The sequence below is a fragment of the Micromys minutus genome (assembly GCF_963924665.1).
Source record: "Micromys minutus genome assembly, chromosome: 4".
Taxonomy (NCBI): Eukaryota; Metazoa; Chordata; class Mammalia; order Rodentia; family Muridae; genus Micromys; species Micromys minutus.
Genome location: NC_137973.1, coordinates 77,592,871 through 77,605,809, shown reverse-complemented (window position 1 = coordinate 77,605,809; position 12,939 = coordinate 77,592,871). Strand labels below are relative to the sequence as shown.

At 39.8% G+C, this 12,939-nt stretch overlaps 1 protein-coding gene across 2 annotated transcripts in view; it reads left to right on the top strand.

Moving 5' to 3' along the window:
* Window positions 1–12,939, top strand: part of PRKACB (protein kinase cAMP-activated catalytic subunit beta) — a gene marked incomplete at its 5' end in the record, with an annotated part of 83,815 nt that overhangs the window by 58,361 nt on the left and 12,515 nt on the right. For both annotated transcript variants that reach the window (XM_080915317.1, XM_080915316.1), the window contains 5 exons: window positions 3,402–3,500; window positions 4,460–4,542; window positions 7,055–7,181; window positions 8,461–8,556; window positions 9,743–9,865. In XM_080915317.1, the coding sequence (XP_080771443.1) occupies window positions 3,402–3,500; window positions 4,460–4,542; window positions 7,055–7,181; window positions 8,461–8,556; window positions 9,743–9,865 (528 nt within the window). The remainder of the gene's footprint in view (window positions 1–3,401; window positions 3,501–4,459; window positions 4,543–7,054; window positions 7,182–8,460; window positions 8,557–9,742; window positions 9,866–12,939) is intronic.

Sequence of the window (12,939 nt, the reverse complement as noted above, 5' to 3'; positions counted from 1 at the left end):
GCTTTTTGGGTTTCTGGGATCCTACTAGGAAATTGTTAGCTGAATCCTGGGGAAGTAGCCAAGGGACAGACATGATAGTGTAAATGACCTGTGGGAACAGATGTGGAGATAAACTTCATCCCGTAGTATTCGAACAAAGCTCTACCTCTAACTCTACAGAGTAACCACAGCATAAGAAGTAAGATGTAGATTTTAAAGACTGATTTATTTAATGGCCCAGTGTTTAATGCTTAACAAATGTAGGATATTGTGGTTCATACTAAGACTTCAAAGTCTGTTGTATATTTTACATTTTGATTAGCCACATTTTATGTTAAATTGCCACACAAACTGGGCACCATAGCATCAGACTGTCCCTGCTTTCATTTTAATTAGAATAAGATTAATCTTTACCATGAAAAGGAGATCCTGGCATAGGTCTCTCTCAAATTAAAGGTAATCAATGATACACATATTTAATCGGCCATCGTCATCCACCACCCTCAGTCACATGTTCTCTAACCATTCTTCTTAAAGAGTGGTTTTGCTGACTCACTTCCTGTCATTCTAACCCCATACTTGAAATGTTCCTTATCCATCCCTGCCTCTCACTTTCTTCCTGTGTGTCTCTGCAAAGGGTCGCCGGACCACTAACCAAATCAATTCCAGTGCACTCTGCTCATCTTACATGGCTTTTCTTGGAGCATGTGACCATGCTGGCCACTCCTCCTGACATGGCCCCACCTCAGCCCCTGGACATGCAGCTCCCTCCTGATCCTGCCCCTACTCCTGGGGCCTTCCTTCCGTTTCTCTTCCTGTCCTCATTTGGTTTCTCCTATGGTCTTTGCGGATTGCATCTCTCTAGGCTCTAGACTGACACTCTCTCTGTGTCTGCCCCTCTTGTTCTCTGTCTCTCTCTCTCTCTCTCTCTCTCTCTCTCTGTGTGTGTGTGTGTGTGTGTGTGTGTGTGTGTGTGTGTGTGTGTGTGTGTGTGTGTTTGTCTCTGTCTCATTCTCTCTCTCTCTCTCAGCCACCTTACCTCCCTCTCTGTGTCTTTGTGTATGTGTCTGTGTGTCTGTGTGTCTTTCCCAGGCCACTTTATTCCTGTTTTTATTCTGTCCGTAGGTTATGGGTCCCAGAGAGATTACCAACTCACCTGCTCATATTGGTCACAAAACAACAAGAGGCTTCAGCTTCAGCTTTTATTTATAAGCTTATCATTACAATGTTTATTAAATGCTGTCAGGATAGCTTCTAATATGTCATCTTTCTTAAAGAATTTATAAAATGCTTTACTTCAGAGATATTGAGAAATAATAATATTTACCCTCCTCAACTTTAAAATACTTAGAAAGACATATTGGGTTCTTCTTTTCATACTGTAAAACCTGTGAAATAGTTTACCAAGATGGCTACCTCATGGATAATGTGTATTTTGCCAAAAAGTAACTGCAGTTTGTTGTCATTTCTGTTACTGCAGTACACTGTGTCTTGGCATAAATTACTATGAAAAACTTTATATTTCGATTTTTTTGTTCATTTAATTTGCTTGAGATAAGTAATAAAATAACAAACCATAATAACCCACTTTCTGTCAGTAAGATCGTACAAGTCATTCAGTTAGGTAAACTCAGCTTCTTCTGTCTTAGAGTAAAGGGATTAATCAATACGAAAAGTAAGGCAATTGCATTACTTCTCTCTACAGTGTGTCTGATATTGCTAGCATATATATATATACATACATATATATATATATATATATATATATATATATATATATACACACACACACACACACACACAAACACACACACAGGCAAACATATATGCCATCTGTAAATACACACGTCTACACATATACACATGTAACAAGTATGTGCCTGTTGTATCAGTGAATCTTCTCAGTTGTATGTGGTGTTCTCCTGTTTGAGCTAAGCACTGCTCTCCATAATTTTCCAGTGTGTGACAGCTAGTAGGGCAGACCAGATTGTTGGCCAAGGGTTATCTGATTTCCATGCACTGTTCGTCATTATTGTCTCTCAAAACACACTTTTAGCTCCAAAATTCTCCCCTTTGATGGCCAGTGTCAGCTAGTTTTTTATTCTACCATAGCATTTCTTTGACTCATCTGAAAGCCTGTAACTTTTATTAAGTTTGTTAAGACAGAGTTGAGCTCTATCTTCCTCCTTCCTAGCCTTTCATAATTATCTTCCAAACTGCACTGGAGTCTCACCTCGTGCTGACATCTGTGGTCTTCATATCTACTTCTCTAACTTGAAAGTTGACTCCAAAAAGGATGCATAATTTTCTGAGGGAAGGGATGCTGTGTGGCCTGTATATGAATCTTGACGCTAATATCTGAGCTCTATTCTAAGAGGTATTTGTAAAGTTTTCTCTGACACACTCTTTACCAGATTTTCAGAAGCACTATCCTTAAGCATAGCTGAATAAAACCCTCATTCTTGCTTGTCTCTGCTCATTTCCTCTCTGGGACTGGTTCTAAGGATTAACCGAGACCCAGCTTCCTTCCATCTCTCCTGCGCCTTTCCTGTCTGTCTGTTAAACTCATCTCTGCTCTTACTGTCTTTAGATAAGCTGTAGTAACACCTGACTGTTTTGAGCTGTTACTGTGTAAATTAACCACGTGACTTGCATCATGTCCCATGACATTAAAGCATCAGAATCTTAGAGATGTGAAGATTCTGTCCTGAGCCTCAAGTAAGCAATTTCTCTTCTGACAGCTTATGAAATCATAGCTGTCATTTGCCGGTCACTCATATATTGCTATTCACATATCCATGTGACCTTCAAGTCAGTTTAAGTAGTTAAGTTTTTAAACTTTTACATTAAAAATTTGCTGAGCATATATGCCCTCCCAGTTTATATATCTTGAATGAATGTCAATTTTAATCATACCATATCTCATGTGAATATAGCTGACCTTGATCTTTAATTTTCTGCTACTTACTTTGATTTAATCACAAAAATAAGTGATTTGATCCTGTTGTTAGTGGAAAATATTTTCACATAGTAACTTTGAAAGCAATGGGTCTGTTTTTGTTCTCATTTAACACTTGTTTTTAACTTGATTTATAGTTGACTTTTTTATTTTGTTTTATTTTATTTTGAGACAGTATCTCACTATGTAGCCTAGGCTAGTCTTGAATTTATGGTCCTTTTCCTGACTTGGCCTCCCACATGTTGGGATAGCAGACACACTTCAGAAGACAGAGCCTGGAACTCTTTGCTAGGCTGCAAACATTTGACCATTACCGCCCTGGCTGATTGTTACCGTTGTCTTTACTGAAGTCTAGTAATCCTGCCCATCCATTGTGATTATTACATGGAAGACGTCTCTTTGAACTGATAGTAGCATTTAAATTGGTTTAAGTGCAGTGAAGTCTGTCTTTCCCTCCACGCAGGTTGTTAAGCTGAAGCAAATAGAGCACACTTTGAATGAGAAGAGAATTCTGCAGGCAGTGGAGTTTCCGTTCCTAGTTCGGTTGGAGTATTCTTTTAAGGTCAGTTGCACCAATGTCTAATGAAGATATTTCCACTCAGATATGCTTTTAACATAGGAAGCAGAAGGAAAATTCTAGTGAAATGATAAAATGGATCCGAACAAAAAAGTAAAGCCCCTTAGATTTGTGTAATTTGTCCACTGGGCTCATGAGCTTGGGCAACACTGGGGGAGTTCTGTGTCTCCCTATTGCTGACCTGTGTAAGTTTGCATGGGAAGGCAAGACAAAGCCAAAGATTACAGTGATGTGCGAATGGACATTTTACTAGTCAGTCTTAGGCTCATTCAAATGAAGATGCTGTGCACTTTCTGCAGAGCTTAAACCCTTCCTGTCATGCCCTGGATTTTCCTTTATGTACTAGTTTGTATTCTGGGCTTTTGGGGGCTTATTGTTGCTGTTATTTTGCTAACCAAGGAGAACAACCTCTATGCCGCTGTTGCTAAGTCAGATTAGGTGGGAAGGGTTGATCCTTTACATCGGAGCTGCCCTGGTTCTGTGGGAGGGTACTTGGTGTCTCAGGACTGCTGAGTCATAGGCAGCATCTTGGTTCTGCTTATTCCTTTGTTGGGGAAATCTAATAAAGCCCCATATACTTAAAGTATTACAACCATCCATCTTGCAAACAGAAAATGTAAATATTCTTACTAGCTTTTCCAAATTGTTTTTTAATTTTGTTAGTCCTTTGCATATGCTGTGCCAGTGTGTCAGTGCTATAGCACTTCATTATTCTGAATTAAACGTCCTCTTCAGGAAGAGGAACAGTAAGAGCCTCAGGTTTCTCTGTGGCTGGAATACTAGGGTGTGGAAATGAGTGTGGAAAACCTAGAACACTTTATTTCGTGTCTCTCCCACTCATTTTGACTGATCTGTTAAATGGATTGTGACTTTGCCCTTTCTAACTGAACATGCTGTCATCTTAAAATGTGTTTTTATAATTGGTACTTGTTATCTGTTCATAGGATAATTCTAATTTATACATGGTTATGGAATATGTTCCTGGGGGTGAAATGTTTTCACATCTAAGAAGAATTGGAAGGTTCAGGTAACTCGTGCGCATGTCTTCCTTCCTTGAGTCTTCACATGCTTGTGTTTATTTTAAACTAAAATTGCATCTGATTTAATCAACTCATATTTTATCCATAGAAAGTATTAGGTAGATACAGTAATAGGAAGTTATACCATATATGAGCTTTAAATTTCAAATGAGAACACTATGAAACTAATTTAAATATTCTTCCACTGGTAAGTATTGTGATATGATTTGAAGAATTTCTAAAAAACAAAATAAATTAAAGTTAAAAAACCAACATGCTTTGAAAAAAATAACAGTATTTGAGATGCATGCTATGTGATTAGTAATAATATTTAATGGGTATTTATAACAGAAATTTGAATGATGAATATGAGAAAGGATATAAAAATAGTAGTGATGGTGATAGATGAGGTTATTATATAAAGTCTTTTTAGACTTTAATTAAAGCATTTATATTGAGTTTCTTAAATATATAAACAAATTATATACACAATTCTATATATGTATATATAGAATATATATATATAGTTAATTAGTTAGTTAGTAACATTTCAGATTATTACTAACATCCTTCAGTTTTTATCTATGTACAAGGCTCGTAGCCACAACTGTTAATTAGTAATCTTTTATAAAACGTATCTAAGATTAAGACCAGGATAAGTTTCACTCAGTGTTCAGAATTCAGCTAAACCTAAGTGTGAGTTTCCATGAAACTAATGACTGACTGATAATAGGGGGTCGTAGAGTTGGGTCATCACAAGAGAATCACACAGAATCAGCCATTACTTATGTGAGTTGCCTGAGCCTAAGCCCAGATTCATTATTGACCTTTAGTGCAAGGGGAACCTAATATGTATGGAGACTGTGTAGTGAAATGTGGCTTCTCTTTGACGTTGATGGTCCTGTTTTTAGCTCTTTCCCATCACCCTAAGTGGTTCTGCTTAGTCCTTTGTTCCTTGACTCCAAGGAAGCCCTGTGTACTTAAAGTATTGCAACCACGCTTCTGTTCCCATAGCCCTTCAAATGCACTGCTCCTTTTCTGCAACCGTGTCTCTGCTACCCAGGTCTGCATTTCATGCCCCACCCAGTGCTGTAAGGAAAGCAAGCTGACTAAAATAACTCAGTGGGAATTATCATTCCTGAACCCCAACATTTGCTGTATGTGAACTCAAAGCAAGGCATATTCTTACCAAAGGACTTGAGTAGTTGCTCAGTGTGGGTTTTATCAGTCTGTCAGTCATTTGAGTCTTGACTTAGACTGATTTCTATACTTAAAGCTGCTTTAAGTCATTGCACTTAGAATATTCTCTTACATTTCAACATTTTGATTACTGGATTGATATACTTTCTAGATTTCTTGGCATAAACAATATGTTTATAAACATAAATACAATGCCAAGCCAATCTCATATTTACAGATGAGAAGAGGAGATATAAAGGGGCCTTCCAGATCAAATTATTAGAACTTGTAAGATCGCATGTCTCAAAACCAGAGAGAAGTCCCCCAATATCTACTCCAGGGCCCCCCTCATTCTTTACTGCCTTGTTGGGATCTGACTGGAACTAGAGAGGCATCATAAAATACCATTGCATATTTCTGAAGTCAGCCAGTATTTATTGAGCACCTGAGTGGATGTGACAAGAGAGGACCTGTGGAATGTTCTGATGGGCACAAAGAACAATGTGTGTCCAAGTCTTCTTAGGGATTTCTGATTCTGGTACAGTGCCTTGAAATTCTACCAATAATTGAGGTTGTTCATTAAAGACACAAATCTGAAAGTCATACAAGTTTATCAAGCAAATTAGCAAACACTTAATGTATTTGAAAATCAACTACAAATTCCAATTAGAAATGTGGTCTACATTTTCAAATAATTCTAAGATTATAGCATGAAAATTACACCAATGTCAAAGTTTCTAGATATATGATGCAGGCACAAGAACCTGGCTTTTTACAAACATACAGATTGTGTCTATGTGATGATAAACATGCCCAATTGGAAATTTGGAAACCCACATGACAAGATTGCCTGTATAGTTCTAGATGGTATTGCATGTTCTTTTTACCAGGATTTTATATGATGAGTATGTGTCAGTCACTTAGTGGGAGAAAGTACTCCAGAATAGGGGAAACAGTGTTGATCTTCAGATAAATGCAATTAAGCAATTCTGTATAATGAAATTCTTTAAACCCTTGAAACGTGTGAGAAGAGTGAGCGGAGCCTGTGACCTGGTAACTGTAGTGGTGGCTCCTCTAGACCACTGAATGGCCATTTGCTTTTCTGTCCTCAAGGACAGCTATATATGCAGTGGCATCACCATCTCCCAGTTGGGGCAATGAGAACCTGCAATAAGATGTGTTATTTGAAAGCAATAGATGTTCGGAAAATAACAAATTCTTCACCAACATTTGAAAAAAGAAACCCTCTCTCCAAATACCTCCACTCCACTTGTGTTTTGTGTATAGCCCACTAGTGAGCATTCTTCACCCGTTCTTACAGGGAACTGTTCTCTTTTCCAGTGAACCCCATGCTCGCTTCTATGCAGCCCAGATCGTGCTAACATTTGAGTACCTCCATTCCCTTGACCTCATCTACAGAGATCTCAAGCCGGAAAACCTCTTAATCGACCACCAGGGCTACATCCAGGTAGGATTGGATCACATGGTACAGACACATTTGGGAAACACTGAAATAGCTTCACACATTTTGCCTCAAATGTCAGTGTTTGATGGTTTTGGTTGGTTGGTTGGTTGGTTGGTTGTTTTGGTTTGGTTTGGTTGGTTGGTTGGTTTGGTTTGCTTTGGTTTGGTTTAAAGGCTTGAGATGAATTCACAGCTCTGCCTTTACAGGCAAGCACACCCCACATGAAGGGGTGATGCTTGTATCTCCTCGAGTCAGTGGCTGAGAACTAAGCTTAGGCTCCTCCCAAAAGAAACAATAGGTCTAAATGTGTGAGTTGTCATGGGTGCCAGGAGTCCTGTGTGTGTAGGTTGAGCACCTCTCAGTCTGAAAATCAAAATCAAAATGATTCCCATCTAAAATTTGTACGTTGCCATGACACTGCAGGTGGAGAACTGCTCAGGTGGCTTCATGTGACAGGTGCAGTCAGAGTCAGGCGCCCTGGTGATAGTGTTTGTGACTCCTCTGGGCTGTGACTGCAGTGTCTACAAAACATAAATTCTGTGCCCAACCCCTCACCAGGATCTCTGTGCTCATTTGGAAATATTTAAAATACTTAAAATATCTAAACCCTCAAAACACTTTTGGTACCAAAAACTTTGGATAAGTGATAGTCTGTGTCACTTCTTCTAATGCTAATAATAACCCTGTGAATTATAAATGCTCTTATTGTCATGATCTTAAAGTTAGTGAGTCTCAGTCATGGCAGGTACAGAGTCAAGAATGGAAGAATTAGGATTTTAACCCAGAAAATGTAGCAACATTCACCACTCAACTGTGTGGCTGGCTGAGAACAAACTGCAGACACCGCAGTTAGTGCTGGGTCTCCTGTACTAGCTCGAGGCCAAGGCTTTCTATGGCTTACCTGTCGGGGCACCTGGAGAGGCTGTCTGTTCCCCTGATGATCCACGTCATAGGCAGAGACGTGCAGGGCTCTGGGTGTTTATATCAGCACACATTCCGTATTAAACCTCTCCTTTTTGCTCCTTGTTTTCACTTGTAAGATGCTTACTTAGGTCTAGGCCCTGCCAGCTAGATTTGTTTTTGTTTTTTGTTTTTGTTGTTTTTGTTTTTGGGGTTTTTCGGAAAGAGATGGGGTTTAAATAATCACCTTCATGAATTACTATTAATCATGTTGGCTCTTTTTCATGAATATTGTTTTAATCCTGAATTCTTAGCTTTGGATTTAAGTGCAGGACCTCGGTTCTCTCTGAGTGAGTTTTCACACTTCTGTGTCCCTTCCTAGGTCACAGATTTCGGGTTTGCCAAAAGAGTCAAGGGCCGGACTTGGACACTGTGTGGCACCCCAGAGTACCTGGCCCCGGAGATCATCCTGAGCAAGGTACTGGTACTGGTACTGCTGATGCACAAGCGGAAGCTTGCAGCCCTTTAAGTTACGAGTTAAGTCTGCGGGGCACGGTTCCTAAATGGCCATCGATCTAGAGCTGGTCGTAAGTTCTAACTTGTGTTAGTTTTCACTCTGAGTCCTGGTGAAGCAGAGTAATGACCTAACCTTCAGTACGGCCCAGGCAGTCCTGGTTGCTCCCAACAGGAGTCGTCCAGTGCAGAAGCTTCTTCCAGGTCCCTCCCAGATGTAGAGCTAAAGGCAACATGGGTCACTTGTCAGTTCTTCCTTTGTTTCAGACTCGACACCTAAGTGAAGGGATGTTTGAAACATCGGAGCATTGTCTTTCCCACATAATCTTCAGTTGAAATAGACCATGGCAGATAGCAAACGTTGTATAAATGTATTATGTATTGAGAATGTATTAATATAAACATCAGGCATTCTCTTACAAATGCTTATTAGCATGTATATTTTAGCAAGCTTGATATAAAAATGGCAAATGAAACAGACCAGAACATTCGAATTGTATTTCCTCACAAAGCACTCTTTAAGCATGCCTTTTCTCTGGGAACACTGTTCACACAACCTATACATGTTTTCTTTCCTGTGTCTTCAGGAGATGAGACATAGACAAGCAAGTAGCAAAATTCACATGTACTTACACACTACTACTGACTAGAGGCTCTTTAAATTTTACGTTTCAAAAGATACTAAAATAGACGTGATTGTATCAAGCGTTTTTCACCCTCCAGATTCCAGAATGCAGACTGCTTGGAAGTCAGTTTCATCGTTTGCCTTTCTAATCATCCTGTTTACTTTGGAATGTTTGACCTTTCTAGTCACAGTGTTGCACACGGAATGCACAGGGTTGTAGCCTCGGATGGGCCTCCATAGTAGCGTGCTCTGATTCCTTTTCACTCTGAATAACAGCATAGAAGAGGGTCCCCTGTCAGCGCTACTACAGTGATATTTGGGACAGATTTAATAGTCTTTCCAATAGCACATTCCAATATCTGGAAATTCTTTACTTCATTTAATTAAATCTGCCCTGATAGCTTTTATTCATCTTCATATTTTATTCTACACAGCTGCTAAAAACTGCTATAATCATGTTTATACATTTCCAGATCATTTTGAAATTACTTGTGACTTAGTGTTCACTGATGTTGTTCTATCCCAGGGTTACAATAAGGCAGTGGACTGGTGGGCATTGGGTGTGCTGATCTATGAGATGGCTGCTGGCTACCCCCCATTCTTTGCTGACCAGCCAATTCAGATTTATGAGAAGATTGTGTCCGGAAAGGTAAGTCTAAGTATTCCTTCCTCCCATTGTCTGTGAATGAGGTTAAAGCTCAGATTAGAACCATATCATACTGTCAGGTTACTGCCCTAAGCTGATGGGAAATAGAAGCTCTGCTGTTCCTCCAAATGGAAGAGCTGCGATACTAACAGGCCAACAGGGTAAGAGCAAGAAGGCAGGCATCTATGATTGTAATTATCCTCAGTGTCCTGCAAATCAGAATTGTGATCTCATGTGAGTTGGATCTCATTGAAGTTGTACGGGCTGTTTTTATGTAGCTGTTCTAAAAACAGATGTCTTATTTGAATTACATCAAAATTAAAAGTCAAAATAGTTTGGGTGGGCCTTTTTTAAGAATTCACAGAATCGAGTTCAACAGAATTGCTTATGTTTAATATGATTATAATTGGGGCTGATTTTTAGCAGGTAGGAAATAGCAATTTTCCTTGACCATGAGTGGACTGAGCATGTAACTCTGCAAAATTATTCTACAAAGTCTTCTTTTGCATTTTTAGTCTCTCATTTTTCTTGCAAAAGTTTTTACTTAGAGTCTCCCATTCTCACCTTAGCTCATGCTTGAGTCTTTCCTGAAATGACTACCACCATTCCCAATAGAGAAGGCAAACGCAGCACTTGAGGCTGTGGGAATTGGAGAGAGAGCTCTGCAGGAAAAGGCAACTTCCCTGAGCCCAGGGACCTGACTCATGGAGAAAGCCAGCTCTTGTGAATTGTCTTCTGGGCAGCACTCTTACCCTTTTCCCCCATCCCCCAGAAATAACTAAAGACATGTAATTAATCTTGACTGTTCCCATACCTCATCCCTTCCTCGTCCTTTGTCTTCAGTGAAGATGCTCCCACAGAATGGGCCGAGGCTCTAACTGATACCGCCCTGAAATGGATGCATTCACCACTGTGGTTCCTGTTGTATTTTATGACCCCTTAGGCAGAGATCAGTCTGATTATCCTAGAAGTGAAGTCTCCTGATCCACAGTCGGCATTTTGTAAAGCTGAGGTTCCCATCAATGAATTTCAGTTTTACAGTGTTAAATATTCATAAGGTACCATGAATCTCCAATAACATAATAACTTATCCTTTATGCTAGGATCCAGATTTAAATTAATTGCAGCCACAGGCTGCTAGGAAGGACTCAGTAGATTGTCCAACCACTGGGGATGCCTGCCTCCACATACCAGTGTTACCTCCAGATCTCAGTGTGTGTGCTGTCCATGAGAGTTACGAGAAGTTTTACCTGATGTTTTATTACATTTTCTTGAGATGGTTTGATATTCGATTAGTATTTACAAATTAGTGGGAAGTACTTGGAAGTAAAGCAGGTGTTTGGTGCTGTTGTATTTAGCTGAAGGTTTAATCCTCTCCCCTTGTTGGATAGTCTCTACCATTTTCCCATCTAAGATCACATGCAGTGTTATCACTTCATCATTTTAGAATCTGTACGATGTGACATATGAGTCATAGTCCCCCCTTCTCCCATAATTCTGTTTCAGCTTCAAATTCAGCAGAAGGGTGTCTGTCCATACTGCAAGACTGTCACTGCCTCCATTGGTACATAAACGCCAAATTGGATGTTAACTCGCTTTTAAATTTAATAGCTCGTGTCACTAAAATCCAGTTTTAGTCTTTTATTTGGGTGTTATTTATTTGTAGTTTTAATTCAGATTTGGTTTTTCCTTCTGGGAGAGGCAGTGTGTGCTGTGCTCTCAGCACTCGGAGAAGAAAGGAGATAATGTTAAGGTTTTGAGACCATACTGGGCTACACAGGACGTCACCAACAAAAGAAACAAAGGAATAGCTGTGGCTGATCTCTTCAGAAGCATATTACTTAATGCAATACCATTCTGTTCTGAAACCCTGGTATAAAATAGATGCAATGTTAAAATTCAAACAAACGTTAATTAAGTGATTAATTCTCTTACATACATGCATTTGAATATTGGATTGTTAAGCAATTTCTCATTATAGTATTTTAACCCAAACTGGTATCTTTAAGTGCACAGGGTGATAGATGGTCAGTCAGCTTTTATGCTCTCTCCTTGTAGTCTGCTTGTGAAAACTAGAGGATTTGGCATTTAAATGTCAGATTATTCATGACTATTAAGGTTCAGGGATGCAACTTGGAAGTGTAGTTGACAGGAAGGATTTGTGCCCATCCTAGAACTGCATGCACTGTGTGTGTGTTTCTGGATATAGTCTTTACATTTCATGCTGGAGTGCCAGGAGTGTATAATGAGAGTCAGGTATGGTTTCCATAGCAACTGTATCTGGCTATGTTACCGATGGGAATATAAAAATCAATATTATGTTCAAAAATGGTATGTGAGAACAGAATAATCGAGTAACAGCTGTTACAGAAAACCTAATTCTGGAGAGTTTGACTTATGTAACTTGAAAAATGGCTTAGGTTTACTATATATAATGTAAATATTGTTCTGTTCTTCATGAGCAGCAAGATACTGCAGGAATGTAGGAGCATATACTTCAGTGTAGACTGATCAAAGAGTTCATTCATTTTACTGGAGGGAAATTAGCATTCATGTGATGGATGACTGATTAGTAGCCCAAAGGTCATTCCCTTCTGGGAATGGATCCCAAAGTCTGTCTCCACATTTAGTGACTCTGTGAGGACTCAGAAGGCCTAGCACACACTGGTAGTTGAGTTTAGATTTGGGGCAGCTAGAGAGGAGATAACCACATCAGCACAGGGAAGAGGCAGTCCAAGCAAGTCCACAGACCAGGCACAGACAGGTCTCCAGGAGCCACCTGTGGACTGCAGGGATGCATGTAACCCTCAACATCAACTCACCAAAACACGTGCGCCACATCAGTGCCCACTGTTCTTACTGGCAACTTGTCACCCATGCACACTCTCCTTGCCACATAATGCCACTGTGTGTGTGTGCGCGCGCGCGTGTGTGTGTGTGTGTGTGTGTGTGTGTGTGTGTGTGTCAGGAGCACTTCCTACAGTAAGGGATGGCACCATTCAGGGTCCTAGCTCGCTGACAAGCAAAGAACTTGGAAGCAGGATTAAACCTAAGGCTGTATGCATTCTAGCAAGCAC